The sequence below is a fragment of the Phoxinus phoxinus genome, assembly GCF_949152265.1.
Source record: "Phoxinus phoxinus genome assembly, chromosome: 18".
Lineage (NCBI taxonomy): Eukaryota > Metazoa > Chordata > Actinopteri > Cypriniformes > Leuciscidae > Phoxinus > Phoxinus phoxinus.
The window spans coordinates 24,546,332-24,573,012 of record NC_136893.1 but is presented as its reverse complement, the minus strand read 5'-3'; the positions used below and the strand labels follow the sequence as shown (position 1 = coordinate 24,573,012).

Below are 26,681 nucleotides of genomic sequence, written 5' to 3'. Positions count from 1 at the left end.
TAAAAGCAGATAAAAACCAGCTTGGCCAGGCTATAAAACCATCTTGACAAGCTAAAACCAGATAAATACCAGCTTGGCCAGGCTAGGAGACCATCTTGACCAGCTAAAAGCAGATAAAAACCAGCTTGGCCAGGCTAGGAGACCATCTTGACCAGCTAAAACCAGATAAACACCAGCTTAGCCATGCTAGGAGACCATCTTGACCAGCTAAAACCAGATAAACACCAGCTTGGCCAGACTAGGAGACTAACTTGACCAGCTAAAACCAGATAAACACCAGCTTGGCCAGACTATGAGACTAGATTGACCAGCTAAAACCAGAGAAACGCCAGCTTGGCCAGGCTAGGAGACCAGCTAAAACCAGATAAACGCCAGCTAGGCCAGACTAGGAGACCATCTTGACCAGCTAAAACCAGATAAACACCAGCTTGGCCAGGCTAGGATACCATCTTGACCAGCTAAAACCAGATAAATACCAGCTTGGCCAGGCTATGAGACTATCTTGACCAGCTAAAACCTGATAAACACCAGCTTGGCCAGGCTATGAGACTAGCTTGACCAGCTAATACCAGATAAACGCTAGCTTGGCCAGACTAGGAGACCATCTTGACCAGCTAAATACAGATAAATACCAGCTTGGCCAGGCTAGGAGACTAGCTTGACCAGCTAAAACCAGATAAACGCCAGCTTGGCCAGGCTATGAGACTATCTTGACCAGCTAAAACCTGATAAACACCAACTTGGCCAGAATAGGAGACTATCTTGACCAGCTAAAACCAGATAAACGCCAGCTTGGCCAGGCTAGGAGACCATCTTGACCAGCTAAAAGCAGATAAACACCAGCTTGGCCAGGCTAGGAGACCATCTTGACCAGCTAAAACCTGATAAACACCAGCTTGGCCAGGCTAGGAGACCATCTTGACCAGCTAAAACCTGATAAACACCAGCTTGGCCAGGCTAGGAGACCATCTTGACCAGCTAAAACCTGATAAACACCGGCTTGGCCAGGCTATGAGACCATTTTGACCAGCTAAAACCAGATAAACACCAGCTTGGCCAGGCTAAGAGACTAGATTGACCGGCTAAAACCAGATGAACACCAGCTTGGCCAGGCTATGAGACCATCCTGACCAGCTAAAACCTGATAAACACCAGCTTGGCCAGGCTATGAGACCATCTTGACCAGCTAAAACCTGATAAACACCAGCTTGGCCAGGCTTGAAGACCATCTTGACCAGCTAAAACCAGATAAACACCAGCTTGGCCAGGCTAGGAGACCATCTTGACCAGCTAAAACCAGATAAACGCCAGCTTGGCCAGGCTAGGAGACCATCTTGACCAGCTAAAAGCAGATAAACACCAGCTTGGCCAGGCTAGGAGACCATCTTGACCAGCTAAAACCTGATAAACACCAGCTTGGCCAGGCTAGGAGACCATCTTGACCAGCTAAAACCTGATAAACACCAGCTTGGCCAGGCTAGGAGACCATCTTGACCAGCTAAAACCTGATAAACACCGGCTTGGCCAGGCTATGAGACCATTTTGACCAGCTAAAACCAGATAAACACCAGCTTGGCCAGGCTAAGAGACTAGATTGACCGGCTAAAACCAGATGAACACCAGCTTGGCGAGGCTATGAGACCATCCTGACCAGCTAAAACCTGATAAACACCAGCTTGGCCAGGCTATGAGACCATCTTGACCAGCTAAAACCTGATAAACACCAGCTTGGCCAGGCTATGAGACTAGCTTGACCAGCTAAAACCAGATAAACACCAGCTTGGCCAGGCTAGGAGACCATCTTGACCAGCTAAAACCTGATAAACACTAGCTTGGCCAGGCTATGAGACTATCTTGACCAGCTAAAACCAGATAAACACCAGCTTGGCCAGGCTAGGAGACTATATTGACCAGCTAAAACCTGATAAACACCAGCTTGGCCAGGCTATGAGACTAGCTTGACCAGCTAATACCAGATAAACGCCAGCTTGGCCAGACTAGGAGACCATCTTGACCAGCTAAAACCAGATAAATACCAGCTTGGCCAGGCTATGAGACTATCTTGACCAGCTAAAACCTGATAAACACCAGCTTGGCCAGGCTATGAGACTAGCTTGACCAGCTAATACCAGATAAACGCTAACTTGGCCAGACTAGGAGACCATCTTGACCAGCTAAATACAGATAAATACCAGCTTGGCCAGGCTAGGAGACTAGCTTGACCAGCTAAAACCAGATAAACGCCAGCTTGGCCAGGCTAGGAGACTATCTTGACCAGCTAAAACCTGATAAACACCAGCTTGGCCAGAATAGGAGACTATCTTGACCAGCTAAAACCAGATAAACGCCAGCTTGGCCAGGCTAGGAGACCATCTTGACCAGCTAATACCAGATAAACGCCAGCTTGGCCAGACTAGGAGACCATCTTGACCAGCTAAAACCAGATAAATACCAGCTTGGCCAGGCTATGAGACTATCTTGACCAGCTAAAACCTGATAAACACCAGCTTGGCCAGGCTATGAGACTAGCTTGACCAGCTAATACCAGATAAACGCTAACTTGGCCAGACTAGGAGACCATCTTGACCAGCTAAATACAGATAAATACCAGCTTGGCCAGGCTAGGAGACTAGCTTGACCAGCTAAAACCAGATAAACGCCAGCTTGGCCAGGCTAGGAGACTATCTTGACCAGCTAAAACCTGATAAACACCAGCTTGGCCAGAATAGGAGACTATCTTGACCAGCTAAAACCAGATAAACGCCAGCTTGGCCAGGCTAGGAGACCATCTTGACCAGCTAAAAGCAGATAAACACCAGCTTGGCCAGGCTAGGAGACCATCTTGACCAGCTAAAACCTGATAAACACCAGCTTGGCCAGGCTAGGAGACCATCTTGACCAGCTAAAACCTGATAAACACCAGCTTGGCCAGGCTAGGAGACTATCTTGACCAGCTAAAACCAGATGAACACCAGTTTGGCCAGGCTATGAGACCATTTTGACCAGCTAAAACCAGATAAACACCAGCTTGGCCAGGCTAAGAGACTAGATTGACCGGCTAAAACCAGATGAACACCAGCTTGGCCAGGCTATGAGACCATCCTGACCAGCTAAAACCTGATAAACACCAGCTTGGCCAGGCTATGAGACCATCTTGACCAGCTAAAACCTGATAAACACCAGCTTGGCCAGGCTTGAAGACCAGCTAAAACCAGATGAACACCAGCTTGGCAAGGCTATGAGACCATCTTGACCAGCTAAAACCAGATAAATACCAGCTTGGCCAGGCTATAAAACCATCTTGACCAGCTAAAACCAGATAAACGGCAGCTTGGCCAGGCTAGGAGACCATCTTGACCAGCTAAAAGCAGATAAACACCAGCTTGGCCAGGCTATAAAACCATCTTGACAAGCTAAAACCAGATAAATACCAGCTTGGCCAGGCTAGGAGACCATCTTGACCTACCTAAAAGCAGATGAACACCAACTTGATGAAGCTGGGTTGGTACCCACACCCACAATTTTTCATGCTTCATGCATCAAACATTCGTGTGTGTGTGTGTGTTTGTGTGTGTGTTTGTGTGTGTGTGTGTGTGTGTGTGTGTGTGTGTGTGTGTTTGTGTGTGTGTGTGTGTGTGTGTGTGTGTGTGTTTTGTTTTGTTTTGTTTTGTTTATGGATGTGAAAATGATCCTACTTTAGTGAAACATATGTTTTTATTAAATCGTTATAACTTTGGTCATAAATGAAATGTACTTGGCAACTGAAACCTCGCAAACATATTCCCCATATTCTGTCAGAATGAAATGACGATCTGTTCCTGAAAATGCTGTAACATGCTTTATTTTGTGCATGCCGGCCTAAAACAAAGGGTGACTCATTCTACCCTGCTTTACCAATGAAACCACAAACGTCCTTTGTGACGACAAATAATTCCGAGTCGTTTAGAAACGCTCCCTGTCTGAGCAGAATAGTGATGGAGAATCTCCGTCCCGGATCCATTAGCGGTAGCACACCTCGGATATCTCCATCGCCAGCTCCATTAACTCACTGGCCTCTTGACAGGAGTTCATGAAATTACAGTCAAACTCGATGTTACAGCCGCACCAGTCTTTCCCCTTGGACTGCTCATCGGAGGTGCTGTAATACTTGTAGGAGGGGAAGCAGCGGATAAACGCCCGCTCACACACATCAGGCATCATGCTGAAGATGTCACAGAAGCGGCAGTAGAGGCAAGCCAGCAGGATGGTGGCGCAGTCATCTGGATAGAAGAGAGTAACCCAGGCCCACAGACACACAATAATAGTTAGAAATATTTTGTTTAGAGCTCTGTATTGTATTCTAAAGCGCTATACAAATAAATGTGACATTACTTGACATGTCCATAGTACCCCAGACAGCAGCTTAGGCTACGTCTACATTAGTCCGGATATATTTGAAAACGGCGCTTTCGTTTAAAAACGCTCTCCGTCCACAAAACGCTAAATTCACCTTACTGCGCATGCGTAAAAGCTCACTGAGATGATAGACAGAAAAATAAATAAAGTTATAGCGCAATTCTTCTGACAGCACTCAAAAAAATTAACTAGAAAGGTTGTGCACTTTACATAATATATTTATATTACTTATAATAATTGTGTTTGTTGACTTAAAATGTTTTTTCTTCTTCTATAAGGTCAACATAATTATGCCTCAACTTAACAGTACAAAATCCTAACGCGTTGTCTAAACACAAACCATTTATGTTAAGTAAAATTTTTTTACATCCAGAGGGTGGAGGTATAGTGCGACGCCAACTGCCCTAACTTAATTTGATTGTGTTCAATCTGCTTAAATATATGTACAATTTAAATTTACTTAATCCGTTTGTGTTGGATTACATGAATGATTTGTGTTGCATTAACTGAAGCTGGGCGGTGCTTGTTAGTTCCCTGCATGCTTTGCATATGGTTGAATTTAGAGAGAATAAATGTTAAAATTAATTGTTATTTTATGGGTTTTTTTGAGAAAGTGAGAAAAGGGGAAGACTTGATAGTGAGTAATTGTGTTTAATGTTCGATTACATTGGAATTATTAGAACAATTTAAATTACAGTGGGTTACCATTGTGGAGAAGAGTGGAGCATTGTGTTTGTCTGTGGACCGATTCATTCAGTTACAACAGCTTTGGTTAAAACAGCATGTAAATCTTAGCATTTGAGATGCTAATATGTGCTTCTGCTAGCAAATAGCTAGCTATAGTCTATCATTTTAATCATGTGTCACTAATATAAATTAAATATTAATGGATGAATGAAAATAAAAAAACATCTAAATCATGTCAGGAAACATTAAAAAATTCACTTTGAGACTACTTAAATTGGGTCACTTAAAATGACTTAATTCCATGATGTTTAAGTTACATGAACAAATTATGTTTATTTAACGTAATCCAGTTATGTGGAACCTGTTGACATTAAAAAGTTAATTAAAGCCAACATATAATTGATGATTTTATTTAGCAAAATATCTCAGCATTCACTGATGCGAACAGGTCGCGACTGCTCTCATGTTTTGCCGCAGGACAGCAAATGTGAGTATGTTTTCTGTCATCTTTGCAGGTCTGTGATATGAAGAGTGCGCAAAGTAACGTATTTGAGCAACTGTGTGAAAGTAAATAGAAAGTGAACAGGCGCAATACCGGTACAAACATGAATATCTATTGGTACAACATGCGTCACATGACTAAACTTACGTCATCGTTTTGAAATACCTTTTTAAAGGAAACGTATGTAAGATTGTGGCCAAAACTGGTACTGCAATCACTTTCAAATTACTGTAGAGCGGTGTATCCCCTCCCCCTCCCCCCTGACTCGAGGTTGCCAGATAGGCTGCAGGATCCAGCAGGAACGTCGGCTGCTACAAGGAGCGTCCAATGGCAAGACTAGAGCAGAGCTGGCAACCGTGATGCCGAAACACTACTGACTTCGTGATTGGTAGATAGGTGGACGGTGGCGGATCAGGCCAAAACACAACATGACAACATCAACATCAGTTGAGGGCTGCAACTTCACTTTTAAATGACAATATCCTGGCCGGACTACTGTTGTCAGGGATATAAGTATTTGAAATGAACATGATTTCTTAATGTCTACTGATATATCAGGGCCATTTTATGATTAATTGAAAAAAAATTCTTACATACGGTTCCTTTAAATACCGCTTTGACAGTCCACACTACAACGCGAAAACCGGCGTTATCTAATTTGTCCACTTTGGAGAGCATTTTCAAAAAGCTTAATTTTCATTAATAAAAACGCAATCTCAGTGTGGACGGACGGACGGCCAAAACGGAAAGAAAAAGATGCATTTTCAAAAGAAAACGTGTTAGTGCGGACAGGCCACAGATCCGGGCCACATCTGGCACCGGTGGAATCCACAGAAGTGGGCCGGATCTGGGCCGGCACTATGTTGCTTTCTGGGACAGTGCTTTTCATCATTAACAGTTGCATGAATATTTGTAAAATATCACTTAGCTTTAATAAATATTCTCTAGCATATTCATTTTCAGTGTGCTGGCATTTGTGCACATCACTCAGTTATCATTACCTGAACACTTCTTCTATGCATTATTTATTTTTTTAGACATCCATACATCAAGTTAAGTGCAGACTGCCATAAACTGTAAAACTATGCTCTAATTTCACTGAAACCGGCATGAAAATCAGCCATTTGGGGATGTTAGATGGAAGCTGAAATGAGAGAAGCCCAAAAACATAAATTTTTCAGCCTTTCATCAGCACATAATTCCTCATAATTATGATTATGGCACGTGTGGCCATGCTAGCCACTTTGCACAGAATCAGAATAATGCCACACTGCAAAACCGTATAGACAGAGCTCTCTCTAGGTAATTATATTAAGGGCTGTTTGAGCAGAAATGGAGCACATAATGCACAGCTGGGAGGAATAAGTGGTCACCCGCAGACATTAATGTAACCGTGTGCATTCCCCGGGGAGTTGGGGAAACAGAGCGACCCGAATAGAGTTTCACTACATAGGATGAGCATACGATAGAGAGAGAATAATTGTTTAATATATCTCAAAGTACAGGTTTCTGGTCATGTATCGTGCATAAGGCTCTGTCACTGGGGGAGTGTGTTAGCATCTGAGTGTCGGTGTAAGTGCTCATAAAAGTGCACTTGGCTCTGCATGAGAGCTGCAAGCGCATCAAATTAACATGTTTACAAGTGTGTTTGGGACCGAGTGATACCTATACGGGTGTTGAAACTACAGGATTTACAGGAAAGTAACAGCAACCAAAACTGACTATGGCCATGTCGTTTCTGAAGAGCAATGCTTCTGAAACAAACTAAATAGACCAATGTTTCAGGCTTTATAATAATATGTAAAACCTTTTTTTTTTTACAGTAAAACATCAATGGACCATTATTTTAAGAAACACTTTACATTTACAAAAAAAACTATTCGGTCAAAAATACAGTAATTTTCTGAAATATTGTTATTTATGTATAACTTAAAATGTTCTATTTTAAAATTAAAATGTAATTTATTCCTGTGATTAAAACAGATTTGTCAGCATGGTTACTCCAGTCTTCAGTGTCACATGATCCTTCAGAAATCATTCTGATATGATTTGATGGTCAAACCAGGTGTACCTAATAAAGTGGCCGGTGTGGTATTATTTACTATAAATATGTTAAAATTATAATTGGCCATTTGTAAGACTTAATAGAAGTAACTGCTATTCATTAAAATCTTTTTTATATGATCAATTTGTTTAAATCTATATTTTATTACGTTTTCCTGATTAAGTATATATAAAAAAAACTACTTATCTTCAATTAGACATTTAGTTTAATTGATTTTAGTTACTTCATTGATTTACAGTATTAATTTCTCAAATTACTATTAAGCGACACACATTGTCCTCCGAAAAGCAGTCTAGATCACAGGGGTGTAACGGTACACAGTCACGGTTCGGTGTAAACCTCGGTCTCGGGGTCACGGTTCGGTGTAAACCTCGGCCTCGGGGTCACGGTTCGGTGTATACCTCGGTCTCTGGGTCACGGTTCGGTGTAAACCTCGGTCTCTGGGTCACGGTTCGGTGTAAACCTCGGTCTCGGGGTCACGGTTCGGTGTATACCTCGGCCTTGGGGTCACGGTTCGGTGTAAACCTCGGTCTCGGGGTCACGGTTCGGTGTAAACCTCGGTCTCGGGGTCACGGTTCGGTGTAAACCTCGGTCTCTGGGTCACGGTTCGGTGTAAACCTCGGTCTCGGGGTCACGGTTCGGTGTATACCTCGGCCTTGGGGTCACGGTTCGGTGTAAACCTCGGTCTCGGGGTCACGGTTCGGTGTAAACCTCGGCCTCGGGGTCACGGTTCGGTGTATACCTCGGTCTCTGGGTCACGGTTCGGTGTAAACCTCAGTCTCGGTGTCACGGTTCGGTGTAAACCTCTGTCTTGGGGTCACGGTTCGGTGTAAACCTCGGTCTCGGGGTCACGGTTCGGTGTAAACCTCGGTCTCGGGGTCACGGTTCGGTGTAAACCTCGGTCTCTGGGTCACGGTTCGGTGTAAACCTCGGTCTCAGGGTCACGGTTCGGTGTAAACCTCGGTCTCGGGGTCACGGTTCAGTGTAAACCTCGGTCTCTGGGTCACAGTTCGGTGTATACCTCGGTCTCGGGGTCACGGTTCGGTGTAAACCTCGGTCTCTGGGTCACGGTTCGGTGTAAACCTCGGTCTCTGGGTCACGGTTTGGTGTAAACCTCGGTCTCTGGGTCACAGTTCGGTGTATACCTCGGTCTCGGGGTCACGGTTCGGTGTAAACCTCGGTCTCTGGGTCACGGTTTGGTGTAAACCTCGGTCTCTGGGTCACAGTTCGGTGTATACCTCGGTCTCGGGGTCACGGTTCGGTGTAAACCTCGGTCTCGGGGTCACGGTTCGGTGTATACCTCGGTCTCGGGGTCACGGTTCAGTGTAAACCTCGGTCTCGTGGTCACGGTTCGGTGTATACCTCGGTCTCGTGGTCACGGTTCGGTGTAAACCTCGGTCTCGGGGTCACGGTTCGGTGTAAACCTCGGTCTCGTGGTCACGGTTCGGTGTAAACCTTGGTCTCGTGGTCACGGTTCGGTGTAAACCTTGGTCTCGTGGTCACGGTTCGGTGTAAACCTTGGTCTCGTGGTCACGGTTCGGTGTAAACCTTGGTCTCGTGGTCACGGTTCGGTGTAAACCTTGGTCTCGTGGTCACGGTTCGGTGTAAACCTCGGTCTCTGGGTCACGGTTCGGTGTAAACCTCGGTCTCTGGGTCACGGTTTGGTGTAAACCTCGGTCTCTGGGTCACAGTTCGGTGTATACCTCGGTCTCGGGGTCACGGTTCGGTGTAAACCTCGGTCTCTGGGTCACGGTTTGGTGTAAACCTCGGTCTCTGGGTCACGGTTCGGTGTATACCTCGGTCTCGGGGTCACGGTTCGGTGTAAACCTCGGTCTCGGGGTCACGGTTCGGTGTATACCTCGGTCTCGGGGTCACGGTTCGGTGTAAACCTCGGTCTCGGGGTCACGGTTCGGTGTATACCTCGGTCTCGGGGTCACGGTTCGGTGTAAACCTCGGTCTCGTGGTCACGGTTCGGTGTAAACCTCGGTCTCGGGGTCACGGTTCGGTGTAAACCTCGGTCTCGTGGTCACGGTTCGGTGTAAACCTTGGTCTCGTGGTCACGGTTCGGTGTAAACCTCGGTCTCGGGGTCACGGTTCGGTGTAAACCTCGGTCTCGGGGTCACGGTTCGATATTGCATAAAATAAAATTTTTGATTTGTTACTCTAATAGATTGACCAATAATGCGCAACTGTTTTTCAACTTATGGGTTTGATTATGGTGATGTGCGATGTCATTCTCTTTGCGTGTGAGAGTTCATTAACACTCAATGATGCACAAAGTTCAATATTACGCTTTTTCAAGAAATCACAGAAAGATGAGCAAGAACTTCCACGACACACATCACCACAATGCCAAATCATTTAGTCTCATTATATCAGCGGAAAATACTTAAAATACTCCATCATTTTTGGTCATACAGATAAGAGCCAGACAACATTCGCAACTGTAAAGGGTCTTATTTTTATTTGTGTACACTCACAATAAAAACAGAACATTGCGCTCTTGTAAAATAAAGAAAACTTTATGTTTGCCACTTTCCGCCATCCTGGTTTCCTTTCCGTGAAGTTTGTGGAGCGCGTCAAAAATATGAATCTAAACTCAGCGTATCGGCTACTAGCAAGCTCTTGAGTGCATCTGAACTCTTGCTTTGGGTTGGTGCGTAGATCGTCTCTTCTTCTGCTGCTCTTTTTTGGGTTGTGGCGGTTAGCAAACAGTGTTGCATCACCGTGAGCGCCCCCTTCTGGACTGGAGTGTGAATCACCTGTGACTGTTTTCATCGTCTGACTGTATGCACCGAACCGTGATGTCCATACCGTGATGGTTTGGGATGAATAAATGTACCGTTACACCCCTACTAGATCATTTTCACAATTGTCGCACACTTGTCTAACACAGGCATAGGCTACATCAGCATTAGGAAGAGTACAGTTAAAAGTTAAAGCATCCAGGACAACTTCTACATACTGGACACGCAAATAAACATGTAAAGAGAGAAGTGTTGCCGCTGTACCTGCAGTGTCAGGCTGACAGGACTCAAAGGAGGTGAAGCTGCTGCTCTCGGCGCTGGGCTTTCCGCGCGAGCAGAGCGAAGCACTGGATCCGACCCACTCGCCGTCCCCTGAGGACACGGGCTCCTCTTCAGGGTCCACATCTGTCTCTGAGATGGTGCTCAACCTTCTCACCCCGCTAACCACAGCTTCACTCATTCTGCATACAGGATCAATGGGAATGCAATCATAGCAAATATTACGGCAGGTTTAGCAAAGGCACATGCTAAAGCAAGACATGCGGTGCGCTCGGCTGGAGAAACGGCATACTCTACCTTCAGTGATTCAGTAGCCCTGCCTCCTGATATGAGTCTATTATCCCTGAGAAAACAATGAGCCACACACTTCAGTCTGATCTGAGCTTAACACGTGCCAGATTCAACCAATAGATTGGCTGTGATATCTTCAACTATCCACAAAACAAGATGTTATCCCTATATGCTGAAGAATCTGCAAGGGATAAATTGCACCAGGAGCAATAATGCGACCGACTTGAGTGTGAGAATGAAGATGTGAATGGAATATCTTTGCAATAACCTGTACTGAATAAATTATTAAACGGCATCCACATGCAATGATAGTCCCTGGATAGTTTCCAGCGTGGCTGCAGCTCCATTAGTGTTGTGATACTCTTAAAAACATTTAGTGAAAGTCTTGGTCTTGTCTCGGTCTCCACCGCATTTTGTACTTGGCCTTCTCGGTCTCAGACTAAGAGGACTCAGGATTTTATCTCAAGACCACAAATGCAAGGATATCACTAAATTGATGGTTCATGGTCTGATTTATTTGTTAACATCGTTAATGTAAAACTTCAGTCAATAATTTATCATTTATTTCTATTGTGATTTTTTTTTGTTTACCAGGTTTGGAATCAATGCTGGGTTGTCTCAAAAAAGTCAAATGCCCAAAATTCATACATTTGCTCACAAATTCAAGATATGATTGCAAAAAAGTACTTTTACTTGATTTGGACTTTTACCAATATGTATTACTTTTCTGAACACCCCACAACATTAATTACATATTTCACTTCCAGAAAAACATATTTGTTCCCACCTCAGGCATGAAATCAATATTATAATTGGTAATTATTTTAAGACATGGGCACTATTAGTCTTCAACCCCATTATGGACACTATGAGAGCTCTCTGAATATGATTATAAAATATATTTGTAATGAAATCAACATTTTCCTATTAATCAGATGTCCCTCACAATAATTCAGTAATTGTAAATGTAAAATGTACATATAATTGTACACTTATGCTATACTAAAGCCTGAAATGGGCACTTTTTGTGACAGCAACCTCATCATTTTTGATCAAAGATGTGGCTTAACTTCAGAATTTGAACTAAAATCAGTATTCTTATTATTGCTCGGAACATTTCAGACTAAGTTCAACAAACATTAGATTACTTATTCATAAACTTAAAAAAATGATTAATACAAATGTAGGTGTGATGGGGTTGAGACAGGGTTGAAGATGGTAACGGGGTTGAAGAGACAAATACAGCTTAACACATAGCTAGTTGTTTTTTACTCAAATTCACTGTAAGATTTTCTATAAGCTAAGCACTGTATTTCATAATGTAACCAAGAAAAACAACAGATACAAATTGCAATTGCAACTCAGTTTTATTAACCCGACTGCAGGAAAAACAACAATAACATAGTATAGCCTACATTAGAACATGGACTAAATAGGTCATCAAAATAAAACATATAACTTGTATCCTTTTTTGATGTGTGTGTTTGTGTGTGCGAGGCGAGCATGTGTTTTTGTGTTTTTTTTTGCATGTGCGTGCCTTCCTGGCAAAAAAAAAGTAACGGGGTTGAGTGTGACGGGGTTGTGTTTTTTGCTAAAAAAAAAGGCCACTGCTCTACATGTAGTGAATAACAGGAGAGCACATGGCATGAATGATATTAAGAAATCGTGTTGTTGAAATAACAAAGATCATTTTCACAAGTAATATAAATCTATCTCTGTTAGATGTAACGGGGTTGAGTCTTTTACAAAAACGTTTAATACACATGAAGTTAATACAGCAACTTACATTTTTTTCAACAAAAATAGTTCCAAACAAATCCATTGCAGACCTGCTGTGCATTTCCGAGCAACACACTTTCCTGACTAAACGAATCCGCTGCTTTGAACAAACCGTTGAATAATGATTCAGTGAATCACTCAATTGTTTTGTCGCCACCTACTGGCGGTTTCAGTTTCATATTGAAAATTAAGCCTATCATTTGATTCGTCCATCACATTTCTATATTCAAAATGTTATTTTTAAAACATTAATCTGAACATTATTTATGCAGGTGTAATTGTACCAATTCAGATGCAACTTCTGCAACAATGTCAGTGATTTGATGGTGACTTGTCTTGGTCTCGGTTTAAGTGGTCTTGACTACACTAGGCTCCATGAAATGGATATAATGATAATTTCTGTTGCTGCATTAATTCAGCAGGGATTGTTCTTCAGTTTTAATGCTTCTAAATTATATAAAAGTCGACAAAAAACTAAAGTCAACAGTTTGCAAAGCATTGTGCAACTGGACAGTTTTCACTGAATGTTTATGTTCAAAATCTGGCATGTGGAAATTTGAGGAAAAAAGAAAGAATGGCTTCATACAATAATAAAAAAACAATGACAAAAAAATATTTTATTTTTCTTCCCAAATGCTTTTCAAAACAAAAACCTTTTATTATCAGCTTATTTTTCTCATTTTAGACAATGAAAATACAATCAAATCTCAAGGCGCATTGAGGATATTTTATATAAAAAGAAATAATTCAACTTAAGGTAAGACACAAACGTCCTTCTTAAAACATCTAAACAAGCAGTAATTGATTCTAATGATTGTCATTGATTCATGAACGTAAGCTTACAGAATTCGTTAGATAACAACTTGGTGAAACCCCTAATGCATGAGTAAGAGCAAAACATTCAAAATAATCACAGTTTTTTCTTATTTTTTTATATTGTGATTTATAATTTAATCTAATTTCCATACTCTCAGTTTTCATGGCTTCACAGAAGCAAAGTGACACACTTAATAGTTTTGTAACAGTCACCTCATCTTCAGTATCACAGCGGTCAGAACGAAACCTCTGAATACACAAATCAAATCCTTTGAGAACATGCGCACTTTATACGACATGTTCTGATCGTTTGCGACTGATTAAAGTTCATTTACACGGTGCAACAACCATCAATCAGAGAAACGACTTCAGCAGTAAACACGTCAAATCTTTGGCATAGACATAATCAAGCAAAGTATAACATTTTTTACAGAACAAAAAAGTACTTTAAAGTGCACATCAGCATTGACAATCCCTTCAATAATTAAATCTCCATTTTTATCAATCACTGCAAAATGATATACCACGCTTTATAGATCATTGATTAACACTATAGCAAGTGAGGAGCTCTTGAATTGACCTTGAGGAGAGGGATTCATTCAAGCAATATTTCTCATCATAGCTGCCCTGTTCAGTATCAGTAAAGCACAGAATGTGGAGTGAAATGGATGAACCCGCGCAGCCGTTGAGATGTCGGCCGTCCCGCAGTTTCAGCGGAGCATCTGGGGGAAGTGAGGTTTGGACCACATCATCCCTGAGGGCTGGTGGTTGGTGGAGTTGGCGCCGCAGTCGATGTAGCGGTACGATTCCAGCGTGTTCTGGGCCGTCCGCACCATGTAGGAGGTCTTCACAGTGGTCCTGGGGTGGATAAGAGGAGCCGTCAGGTGCAATCAAGAGGAAAACCCTTCATATACTCAAGACTAATGCTGGGTACACACCAAGAGAATTTTTTACATCTTATAAGATTTTCAAAATGTGATAGACGACAAACATGAGGACAAAAAATCCTAGATTTCACCGTTTAGTGTGTGGTGTGCCATGATGTGACAAAGACAGCACACCACACACACAAACAGATTTTCAACCAGAGTCTCGACTGTGAACACAGGAAATCTCGCGAGACTTCAGAATAAGCATGGCGGACGATATTGCGATGGTTTGGAAAGATTTTCCCAGAAAATTCCCGGGGAAAATAAACATTGTACCCAGCATTATATAGAACCTTTTATACAGAAAGATATTCAATATTTATTGTCTTTATTTTCTCCTTAGAAAGAGTTCTTTAATGCCTTTTGAACCTCACTGAACCCTTAACACTCAGCTTCCTGCAAGTGTGTGTGTGACCGTGTCTTCCACCATCTCGCTTTCTGATTGGATATTGTTTAGTTTCACGTGATAATCTCCAGTCCTCTGTGTTCCCCCCCACACATCAGGATTTCAGGAACATGTTGAATATTTACGATTCGCAATCGGGAATCGTAAATATTACGACGTTCTTCCAAACAGGTTCGGACACTCTTTACACACCTCACACCAAGGGAAAATCTGATAAGATAATCTGTGGAACCATCAAGATAATCGGGACATAGCTAGGATTGTCGGAAGGGGGGAAATCAGCCCGATCATCTTTTGGTGTGTACCCAGCATAAGGGTGAATCCCAATTCTCTGTCTTACCCCTTCCCCTTAGTTTTGCACGTTCAAGTGAGAGTACGGGCTATCCCAATTTGAAACCAAGGGGTGCCCATGAAATGATAAATGGGATGCACCCTAAGCTGGCAGGGGTCACCCTAAACCGAGTTTGGTGACCCCTGCCTTAGCCCAACCCCTCGATCAGAACGAGAATTGGGATAGCCCTTACTCTCACGGTGAACGTGCAAAACTAAGGGGAAGGGGGAAGACAAAGAATTGGGCCAGACCTAAAAAAACTCTGCCCCCCCCCATTTGCCGAGTCCAAGTTGCTTGTTAATGGATAACAGAGCACTATAAGGTCTACGCATACGATCAAACATTTTACATCAAATTTCAACAGCAAGGAACATTTCCTTCTCAAACTCTGTCTCCGCCTCACTCGTGTGTGTGTGTGAGCTTTAATCGCACTGCACTGATCGCTTTGAGCTGGAAATGGCAAATCTCACAAGTAACCTTGTATGCGTTTCATCATGTTTTTTCCTTGTAAAACACATTTATTTTGTAGCTCTAGCCTTTCTAACAAAGCATTTAATTATCTGCAGCTCCAAATCAGACTGTTTTCAGTTGATGCGTGAATAAAAGTTGAAAATTAGGCTACTAGCTAACTTTATTTTGTGCTCATAATGAGTTTCATTATTAGATTGTTTGTTTTAGTGGTTTATTACTTGGAACAAAATATTAAAAAATGGTCCATACTAAAGAGATAAACCTCAGTCCCAAGGTCTTCTATGTGCCATACACATTGGTGTTTAAATGTAAAGAAAAAAAGAAAAAAAAAAACATCTGATCTAACCTTTTATATTCATATCCAGTTTAGAGAAATATGACCTTTTTTTGGTAAATATTGGTAAAACACTGTTTTGGCTCTTGGGGCTCAAGATTCGATGACTATTTTGAGTGTTTAGGCTTTTTCTTTTTCTTTCACAAAGTACTACGGCTATGCCGAAGGAAACTGTTCGATAAAAGTATTGTCCGGAGCGTCGCTGGGCAGGAAATATAGAGACCGGACCTCTTGAAATTTTAATTGAACCCCATTAAAAATGTCCTGAGGCGCCACTGCACCTCCAACGTTCAATGTAGGACGACAGCAAAAGAAAAAAGAAGAAAAAAAATGTAGTGATGAGAAACTTACTGCATGAACACCACAATGTTGTGGACCTTGATGCTTGCCATGGTGCAAAAGGCACTGAGAAAACAGACACAAATAGTTCAGAAACAGAAGAGCAGACGCACAGATTCATGGGGTGTTCATCCTGACGGCCCATTCACATCAAGGACGAGAACTATAAATATATAAAAGTTGTTCTAAATGTAAAAGAATAGAGTCCACTCAACTATAGGTGCCGCTTCATCCAGCTGATTAACACTAGAACGGCCATGGCGGTCATTTTGACCGTTTCGATTTTTATATCTGCAATAACTTTGTTGAAAAAATAAATAAAATCCTGCTGGTTCCTGACTTTTCCTGTATATCTGTATTTTCATTTAAAATGTTTTTCATATAAATTACACATAAGGCAAAAAAACAAGTGAACATATTTACCTATTTCGGACATAGACGGTCAAATTGACCGCACTGAATTTCGCGTTATTCTTTTGTTACATTTCCCACGGTTGACCTTTGTCTCTCTCACTGTCAACAGAAAGGGCAGTAGCGGTCCTGAGTGTTTGCATATATGCTCATTTCTACAAACAAAAAGTATATTAAATTAAATTTGTTGATCAGAAATAGGCTAATAAATTATAATACCTGACTACGTTATCTATTTACGTAGACATTCTCTATTATATATGAGTTATTAGACTATTTTCTCTGTTATTATATTAAAATAAAATGTTTTATAATTAAATAAGATACTTTTAGTTGTTATTATCTTCTTCTGATTTATGTTGAACGGATATGGAAATATGGCCTATCTGTTGTGAATATGCGATAATTACGGTAGGCTACTAATGATATTATTATTTATAAATGTATAATTAAACTTGTTTAAAGGGCACCTATTATGACATTTAAAATGTTCCTAATGTTGTTGTGGGAGTCCCCAACAACAGTTTTACATGCATGCAATGTCAAAAAACACTTTTGTTTTCGTATAATATGCATTTATTTTTACCTGATTTGCTCACCGACTCCCAAATGATTCGTTCAACGACTCGTTTTTCAAACCCCTCCTTTCCGCGACGCTAATCTGCGGTGATTGGTCAGATGACCCAGCAGTGTTTACAGAGATAATACTTATTTTTAACACAGAGTACAATGATGCTTTTATCAATTAAATTGTATTATAATAATGATTATAGTCCACTGCTTTATAGTTTGTAGTAAAAAACGAAAAATAAGATAAAGAATTTAATGTTATGTTAGCGAGCATAGCCCAGAGTTCATATTGTAAAAGCACAATCAGTCTTTGTTTGCGTTAGCCCGATGCATAAACATAACGTTTTTACAAAAAAAAAAAAAATGCAGTTACGTTACTACGAGGTATTACTCTATTCTTTAGACAACTCCGAAAACAACGACAAACACTTCACATATCTCAATACAATTGTCATTGAAGACCTAGAAGCTAAACGGTGCTTACACAACAAACAAAATAATTATTAAGCATGCTACATAAAATATAAAAGCAAAAATTATTAATAACACTTACAGGTTGTGATACGGAGGAGGAAGCTGATGCAAATACACTTGGAACTGAACCTTCCTTCAATATCAGTATAATAATCCAAGTTTGATTGCATTTAAAAAGCAATCGTCTTCAAAATGACGCGAACAAAGCACAAGGCTCTGACTATACTTCTGTGGTATAGTGAATTGTAGCCACTTCAAATGCTCCTCCTTGGGCAGATGAAAAAAGTTTGCTTTTGAGCCGCACTTCAGAACACAGCGTCTCGTCGCCATGATATTTTCCCTGCTGGCCTTTTAGTGGACGTATCGTATTCAAATAACTTGACAAGTTGACGTCATCTAGTCAGAGAAAAAGCTTCGGTCTTCTAACGATTCATAAAAATGACTCAGAGTCGACTCTTACTTTTGAAAGACAATAACTTTATATACGGTGCACTTTCATATTTCAAACTTTGCAGGATGTTTTTGTTCACTTAGATCTATGTTACACACTACATGAAAGGTACATTTCAAAATTCCATAATAGGTGCCCTTTAAATGTACAGTTTGGTGTTGTTTTGTTTTTAAAAGATATCCTAATACAATAAATGCATTAATCTCTCAATTGGGTATTTATCATTAAAGATACAGAGTTTGGAATCTAGCGGTCAAAATGGCCGCTTGTGGTGTTAATGATACAACCACTGACAGCCAATCAGAATCCATCCTGCTTTGAAGAGCTCGAGCATTTAAAGCGACAGGCGGCAAAACTGCAGCGTATGCTTAGAATAAACAGAATGTTATCATGCGGTGGTTATTATGACGCTAATATAAGTATCTTTATATCAATTGTTCTTGGTGTGAACAGGCCTTAAAAAAAAACTGATATGATACTCACTAAACATAAGAGAGGCTTCCTCCGATCTCCACACTGACAGTGAAGTTGACCTGCATTTGAATGAGAGGTTTAAAAACAGGGTCAATACTCGACAGCAGCACAACTACGATCCAATACTCAACAATCTGTCACACTAAAGATCAGAAGTTAAAGACTTTTTATTCTATTTTTATTCTATTCATCAAAGTATCCTGAAATAAACGCATCACTGTTTCCACAAAACTATTAAGCAGCACAACAATCTTTTAACATTGATCATAATCATGTTTCTTGAGCATCAAATCATCATATTAAAATAATTTCTGAAGGATCATGTGACACTGAAGACTGGAGTAATGATACTGAAAATTCAGCTTCGATCACAGGAATAAATTACATTTTACAATATGTTCAAATAGAAAACAGTTTCATATTTCACAATATTAGGGTACAACGGGGCTAAAGGCACACCTGTTCACTTCCCCCTATAGTGTATGATTGCAAATAAATATACATGTTTGTATTGAACATTGATGGAGCAACAGATTTTGTGGGAAATTAAATCATAAAAGTTGCTAATTGTGTTTAAGAATCGTGTAAATGTATGAGGTGGAGAGGGGGTCTTTTACCCCACAGACACACGGGGTAACACAAACCCGGCACGGGGAGCAAGTCACACACATACTTCAGCTAAAATCGTGTTTTTAATCATGTCTAAGTTAATACTTGTTCAAAACAACCACTTTAGCAACGTTTGTACTATTTTCTGTTTATTTTGATGAATAAAATAATTTTTGTTCAATAAATGTACCGTCGTTAATATAAAAATACATCTTAAAAACACATTACCAAAATTATTTTAAAAAGTACAGATTCTGAAAGCATTGAAGGACATCCCATAATAATTGAATACAGATTTACAATAGTATCATTAAATGATATTCTATTATGTCATGATTAATGTCACATTTTAAATATGATGGTTTCATTATAAATATAAGGTGGACACCCAATATATGATATTTACAATCTGCATCGAGTCATGTCAACAACTGGAAAGTCAGCCAGATATTGATCATCATGTTAATTATTGTGCCTTCCTTTAACCCCAAATGCCATACTTTCACATATTCTTCTGTTATTGAAAAACTATTGCTTTAATTAGCTTCAACAAAACTGAAAATCATTAAGACGACCTTTGTCTCAAATATATTCAAGCGATTCTCATTTGCTACATTTTAAAAATCATCAAATATTCAATGAAAAATCAAAGGCTCCTTTTACCCCGGTGCACCTGTAGCCTCGGGTTCCTCTACTGTTTTTACCGTATTTTTGACTAAATAAATGCAACCTTGGTGATCATAAGAGACTTTCAAACATGAAAAATGGTACCGACCCCAGACTTCTGAACGGTAGTGACCATTATGAAATGAAGCCGACTCAACACACCTGTCTCTGGCTGAGAGGCTGAATGTGGATGACATTGTCCAGCGGTCGAGAGCCAATGACGGTCTTCATGTAGAGCACCTGACAGCTCACACTGTCCACCCACACCGTGAAGAAATTAGAGTTGGTGAAGTTCAGGGAGCTCTGTTGAAATACATAAATGAATATCACACACGGTACAAGACAGTATTCACAACAAGCCAAGTTTAAAGTTTCTTTAAATTTGCATTGTGAACACGGATTGTATCCAGTATATTACAAGAGTATTGATTCTGAAAGATCATAAATACTATTTTCTGAACAGGGACACTGATTATTTTATTTTTTTATTTGAACCCATTGTAAAACTCATCCAAGGACATTGAATCACCGTCATGTTGATGAGCACTTTGCTGTTGTTACGGTCAAAGTGGACCGTCACCGAGCGAATGCCGTCGTCGACGACCAGCACAGGACGTGGAAACAGGAAGAAGGCCACCAGGACAGTCGCCAGCAGACACAAAATCACTGACAGCACCACATACGACTTCCTGACAGCAGAACAAGTGCACAATCATCAATCCGTTTCAGTCCTTTAGGGACAGTTCACCCAAAAATAACTTTCATTTACACATCATTTCCTCAAGCTCATGCCATCCCTGATGTGTGTGACTGACTTTCTTCAGATGAACACAAATAAGTCCATATCATGCGAGTGAATGAGTGCCACTCGTTTGACGCTTGAAAAACCACACACACAAAGCTATTGTGTTCCGATGAGACTTTGGCTCAGGCATTTCAGAAACACCAAACCAACATTTGAGATGCTGTGCGATGTGATTGGTCCACTGGTTAGTCCAGATATCCAATCATATTCACTGTTGAGCCAAAGTCATGTAAATTTTTTTGTCGCGCATCGAGGGATTTGTTCTGTAAATGTGTTTCCATCGCATTTGGATGTAAAGATAGCATATACGTTATTTTTTTTATGTACACCTTGGCGTTTCCATCCAGTGTTTTTTTTATGCGATATCCCAAAATGCGTATTTATAGGTTGATAGAAACACAGCTAACGTCTTTAGAAGTGAAATTATGTATGTTTGTCAGAAAAATACTTATATTTTAATCTCTTTCAGCTATAAATCATTGCTTCAGGCCAACAGTCCAAGATGCGTTCACAAGTTCATCTTGACATAATCCGCCAATTCTAGCATGAAGAAGTGATGGTTAATAGTCAAAAGAGTTTAAATTATTCGTATTTTTCTTACAAACACCCATCGTTTCTCTTCAGAAGAAGCGCTGTGGTCGTTTGGATTACCGTCGTGATCGTTGTGTCTGGGTTTTTTTTAAGCGTCAACCGAGCGGCAGCATGTCAATGGCATTATATGGACTAAAGATCCATATTTTCTTAAAAATCTTAATATGCGTTTATCTGAAGAAAAAAAGTCATATACATCAGGGATGGCATGAAGGTAAGTAAATGATGAGAGGATTTTTGGATGAACTATCAATTTAAAGCATGCTTTAAAATAAGCATTGTTTTTATTGAGATACATATTTTTTTTTTGGCTCATACATGCAAATATCAAATATGAACGTCCATGCAGTTTCCACAGAGAATGCGCTGTGTGTGATAACTTACGTCCAGCGTGGCTGTAACCTTTGATCGCTGTAGGGGATCAGAGCAACTAACTCATTCAGCTGCCCTGAAAGAAAAGCCTCGGGTCAATCAGACGGTCAGATAACATGAAGAATCCTACCAAAGTTCACACAGTCATCTCTCAAACCTCATGACCTCGATCAATAACTTATGCTTTCAAAAAGAACTTATAATGGATGTGATCGCTGTGTAGAAGTCTTTCAGAATTTAAAGACAGATTAAAAAAAGGTTTTAATGTTTAGAAATCCCGTCACTGAAGTTAGGTACCTAGATCTTCAACAATGAGAATTACCATGGTCGATAATGGGAAACACAAGCTCAAATGTAAAATGTGCAGAATTTTTGGGAACATATTGTTCAATTGTCCTGAAATAAAGTCACAGTGTGGCTCTAATATAGGGATCATTCCTCCTGGTTCTCAAGCTGAAATATGTTTACGCGAGATTCTCCTTTAACACGTCCATACCTGATGGGATGCGTCCGGACCCCTGGCAGGTGGGGCAGGTGATGCTGTCTCGGCCTGTGAACTCCACGTAGGGGAACTGGGCGATGTCCTCCTGTCTGTCCAGCCCGTCCAGAGAGTCATCCCCACCCATCAGATCCCCCTTGTGGCCCTCGGCCCTGCTGTGACCCGGGACAGACAGGAGAGAGCGCCCGTAGCGGCACACAGATGCACCCATGAGAAGAAGTCCACACGAGCTCCAGCCTGTGATCAGTAGTCAGAATACACAGTCACACACACACACATTGATACATACAGTCACATACACATACACACACACACATATTTTATATATATATATACACACACACACACACACACACACACACACACACACACACACACACACACACACACACACACACACACACACAAACACTAGTTTGTCTGTTTAAATCCAGTCTATTATATCCACCTGACTGTAGCAACTTTACACAACTGTAACCTTACACGCCTATGGTTACACGTTAACAAACTACCGTCATGTAATAGGACACTGTAGTTACAATCAGTTTACGTTTGGAAACTTACATTTTTTATTAAGTTATTTGTTGTGATTTCGAGGTAAACTGTATGCGAGTGAAAAGGCGTAGCTTACCGTGGAGGTGTACAGCCGCACAGATGTCAGTGTTTTCACTCCTCTACTGCGTCCTCGGGTTGATTCCGCTGTTTGTGTTTGTTTCTCTCTCTCTGCTCTGCGGTCACTGAGCTCTCCATAGACTCTCCTGCCATCTGTCGCTCTGGAGATCAACTGCTGCAAAATAAGAAATCATTTACTCAGCGCGGCATTTGCGCGAAATAAGCAAATAATGAGTAAAAATGAATGATGAGTAGCATCGCTAAAGGTAGCAAAGCTATGAATTTAATTATTAGCGTAACTGAGTTAAATTTGCTGAGTGAAAGAGCTGTGTAAGAGAGTCTGAAACATTTGAGGAACGTTAGGCCTAGCTTTCATGTTTTTAGGACTTTTTTTTTTTTTTTTTTTTTACAATTTAATTTATTCACAATCTAATTGTTTACTGTGGAAGGCATGGGGCCATAAAATGTTCGTCCAATCATTGCATTCGGTCCAAATGCAATAATACCATGTCCTCTACGGCCTACAGCGCGTTTCATGCTAGGCCTATAGAGAGCCTAAGTCCCTCCCCTTCCGGTCGACCACCATGGGACCTTATTTCGGAAAAATATTGTATGGTAGTCAATGGCGAGAGACAACAAATATTTTGATCTCGTTTGAATTGTGCCCTGAATTACACATATGATGTTTGTCAATTTAAAAGATACATTTTAAAGTCAAGAAAGTCGCAGTTTGATGTAAAACTGTTGAGGTATAAGACTGTGAAAATACGTAATTACAAAGACTACAAACCCAGAAGGCGCACATGCGACGTCATACCTTTTCTCTCAATGAATGAAGCTAACTTTACTGAAGCTAACGTCTGTCATTTTTTCTATAGTCTTACATTATAATCCTAACGTTACGCCGTCATGCCTGACTCGTGTTTTGAGCCAGAATACACACATACGAGCAACGGATCTTGTGACGTAGGCTACATAGTGCGAGACGAGAGATGTAGTTCATCGAGCGATTTTCACATACAACTAAACGTTACTCTTCTGTTTTATGACAAACTGCGACTTTCTTGACTTTCATATTTACCTTTTAAATTGACAAACATCATATGTGTAGTTCAGGGGACAGTTCAGACGGAATAAAAAGATAAGTTATCTCTCGCCATTGACTTCCATACATATTTTTTCCGAAATAAGGTCCCATGAGCCGGAAGCGGAGGGGCGGGACTTAGGCTCTCTATGCCAAGTTAAGACCGGTTCACACCAATGACAATAAAGATAACGATAAAGTTCTAAAAATCATTTTCAATATTAAAGAATAGCAGAGTTTACACCACACCACAGCTATCACGATAACGGCACAGAGAAACGATATCGTTGGAATCACGTTCAGAACTATTTTATCCAGCTGATGAACGATAAAAACATTGACAGCCCGAATCCAACAGAATCCATCCTGCTGAAACGAGCTTGAGCATTTAAAGCGGCAGACAATTAAGCATCTGCTTAGAATAAACAACATAATCCACAATATTGTTATTTTTTATAGTTAAAAAATGTGTGAACGGGCCTTAGACAGACGTCAGTCATCGAGCGCCGCAACCCAAACACCAGCGCCTTCTACAGTTCCTCCTGAACCAAAACAACGAGCTTATGCTGCATTCACGCATTACTGCTGCAATTTGGAAGAGATGGAAACCTGTTATGTTATATACGGAGCGGTTCGTGTCTCGAATTTATGCGTTTTAATGCAACACTATCAACGGCGAAATGAATCTGCGGCGGTCAGGTGATACAGGTCAGTGCTCTTTAAGTTGTTTATGTTCATTATTATTGTAATGTTAACTGCTTTGAGATATGAGGTAGTTTAATGCCGTCTCTCACGACGCTTTGCTCCCCGCTGTATGCGTTCGTGTGTTTTGGAGGAGGAGTGGCTTTGGAGACGCTCTGAAGGGAGGGTGGGATCTCATTGAATTCGGATACGCCTTGATGCCTTCCTACCTTGGATTGCATCTTTCAAAGGCCGCATTTTTAAGCTTTCGCGCACAGCCCTAGTTCCTGCTTTCTCATTGCAATCTTTGGCCATTTTTCTTCTATGATTGCATTGTAGTTTTCATGAGAGCGTTGGTGGAGTTGCCCTATAGATCCATCTGCCAGCAGCCCTATCTCCCTGTAGCCCAAGACTGGTTGCCCACTGAAGCTAAGCAGGGTTGAGCCTGGCCAGTGCCTGGATGGGAGACTTCTACTTCTATGCTTCTAGGTTGCTGCTGGAAGAGGTGTTATTGAGGCCAGCAGGGGGCGCTCACACTGTGGTCTGTGTGGGTCCTACACCCCAGTATAGTGATGGGGACACTATAGTAACAAGCACCGTCCTTCGGATGAGACGTTAAACCGAGGTCTTGACTCTCTAGTCATTAAAAAAATCCCATGGCACTTCTCGTAAAGAGTAGGGGTGTAACCTGGCCACATTCCCTTCACTGGCCCTAACCAATCATGGCCTCCTAATAATCCCCATCCATTGAATTGGCTCTATCACTCTCTCTCCTCTCCACTATAACTGGTGTGTGGTGAGTGTACTGGCACCGTTGCACTGTGGCTGCCGCCGCTTCATCCAAGTGGATGCTGCACACTGGTGGTGGTTGAGGAGAGATTCCCTGATATGATTGTAAAGTGCTTTGGGTGTACAGTAGTTTATGAAAGCGCTGTATAAATGCCTCATTCATTCATCTTGTGGCACACAGAGATTTAAAAGTCAAACTAACGTGAATGTCATTAGCCCCTTTCACACACAGGGCCCTATCTTGCACCCAGCGCAATTGACTTTGGACACCGACGCATGTATCATTTCTATTTTGCACCCGCGCACAGCGGACTTTTCCCTCCACAGACGCACGTCGGTTAATTAGGGAATGAACTTGCGCTCAGGGAAAAAGAGGAGGCGTGTCCGGCGCAAACGTTCCCTGCTGATATTTTGCAGTTTGAGAAAACAATTCCGCCACTGACCAGGAAAAACCCAGTCTAAAGACAGTGGCGCATTGCACATGTTATTTATGGTATTTTAAGGGCGCATGCTTGGCCATTATGTAGCGTGCGAACAACGCGGCCACACTTTGATTCTCTCATCTACACAAATGCAGCAGTTTTCATTTTTGCAAATCATACATTATTACAAAGAAACATTAACACACGAGGGAAATCATTGTTGTGTCCATGAAGATGTGAAAAAAATGGCATAAATCTAGTTTACACATTTACCCAAATTATTATACGCCTGTTTAACCGAAGCTAATTTGGGGGGTTTCTCCCATCATCCTCATACAATGTCACTTCTCTGTGTTTTACGGCCCTGACGAGAACGTCGGTTTCCTCGGCTGTGAACCGCTCCTGGCGTGCGCTGGCAAATCCGCCGTTATAATAGCGATCCGCCATGGAACAAGCGCGCCGGCTCTTAAAGGGAATGTGAGAGGACGCTCTGATTGTTTTATTTCACGTTACGCCCAAACCACACCTATGAATAATGAAGCTACTTCAGACCAACACATTTTAGATTTGCGTCGGGCGCAAGAGTCATTTATCCCACCGGTATAATAGCAACAGCGCCCAAGACCCGCCCACAAAGTTACTTGCGTTTGGCGTTTGATACTTGCGTTTCAGATCCTTAAAATAGGGCCCATACAGTCTTTACTGGTAAATTACCAGTAAGAGATCATGTGTGAACAGGACCTTTTCAAAAATACCAATATGGTTCCCGCAATTTACAAGGGAAGTTGTAACATTACCAG

At 41.3% G+C, this 26,681-nt stretch overlaps 2 protein-coding genes across 3 annotated transcripts; both read right to left on the bottom strand.

The window, feature by feature from the left end:
• Positions 1-3,699: 3,699 nt before the first annotated feature.
• LOC306985364 (myoD family inhibitor domain-containing protein 2-like) lies at positions 3,700-12,855 on the bottom strand. Its single transcript, XM_079587532.1, has 4 exons — positions 12,753-12,855; positions 10,973-11,018; positions 10,661-10,857; positions 3,700-4,259 (listed from the first exon to the last, which is right to left on the bottom strand). Exons 3-4 carry the CDS (start codon positions 10,854-10,856, stop codon positions 4,000-4,002), a joined length of 456 nt encoding a protein of 151 aa, XP_079443658.1. The 5' UTR covers position 10,857; positions 10,973-11,018; positions 12,753-12,855; the 3' UTR covers positions 3,700-3,999.
• A 390-nt stretch (positions 12,856-13,245) lies between these two features.
• tmem106c (transmembrane protein 106C) lies at positions 13,246-23,472 on the bottom strand. 2 transcript variants are annotated; one of them, XM_079587527.1, is made up of 9 exons: positions 23,206-23,472; positions 22,925-23,077; positions 22,291-22,530; positions 21,807-21,870; positions 20,556-20,715; positions 20,189-20,329; positions 18,761-18,810; positions 16,384-16,437; positions 13,246-14,419 (listed from the first exon to the last, which is right to left on the bottom strand). In XM_079587527.1, exons 3-9 carry the CDS (start codon positions 22,502-22,504, stop codon positions 14,272-14,274), a joined length of 831 nt encoding a protein of 276 aa, XP_079443653.1. In that variant the 5' UTR covers positions 22,505-22,530; positions 22,925-23,077; positions 23,206-23,472; the 3' UTR covers positions 13,246-14,271. The 2 variants fall into 2 exon arrangements, with proteins under 2 accessions (XP_079443653.1, XP_079443654.1); XM_079587528.1 differs by lacking the exon at positions 23,206-23,472 and having other exon boundaries at positions 13,342-14,419; positions 22,291-22,448.
• Between the last annotated feature and the right edge of the window lie 3,209 nt (positions 23,473-26,681).

Bases quoted from the DNA above. Each gene is read 5' to 3' on its own strand.
- LOC306985364 (XM_079587532.1), bottom strand. From the start codon at position 10,856: ATGAGTGAAGCTGTGGTTAGCGGGGTGAGAAGGTTGAGCACCATCTCA. The intron at 4,260-10,660 runs GTACAGCGGCAA...TCTTCTATCCAG, and splicing joins CTGTCAGCCTGACACTGCAG to ATGACTGCGCCACCATCCTG.
- tmem106c (XM_079587527.1), bottom strand. From the start codon at position 22,504: ATGGGTGCATCTGTGTGCCGCTACGGGCGCTCTCTCCTGTCTGTCCCG. The intron at 16,438-18,760 runs GTGAGTATCATA...CTGTTTTCTCAG, and splicing joins GGAAGCCTCTCTTATGTTTA to TGCCTTTTGCACCATGGCAA. The intron at 14,420-16,383 runs GTAAGTTTCTCA...TATCCACCCCAG, and splicing joins AACATTGTGGTGTTCATGCA to GACCACTGTGAAGACCTCCT.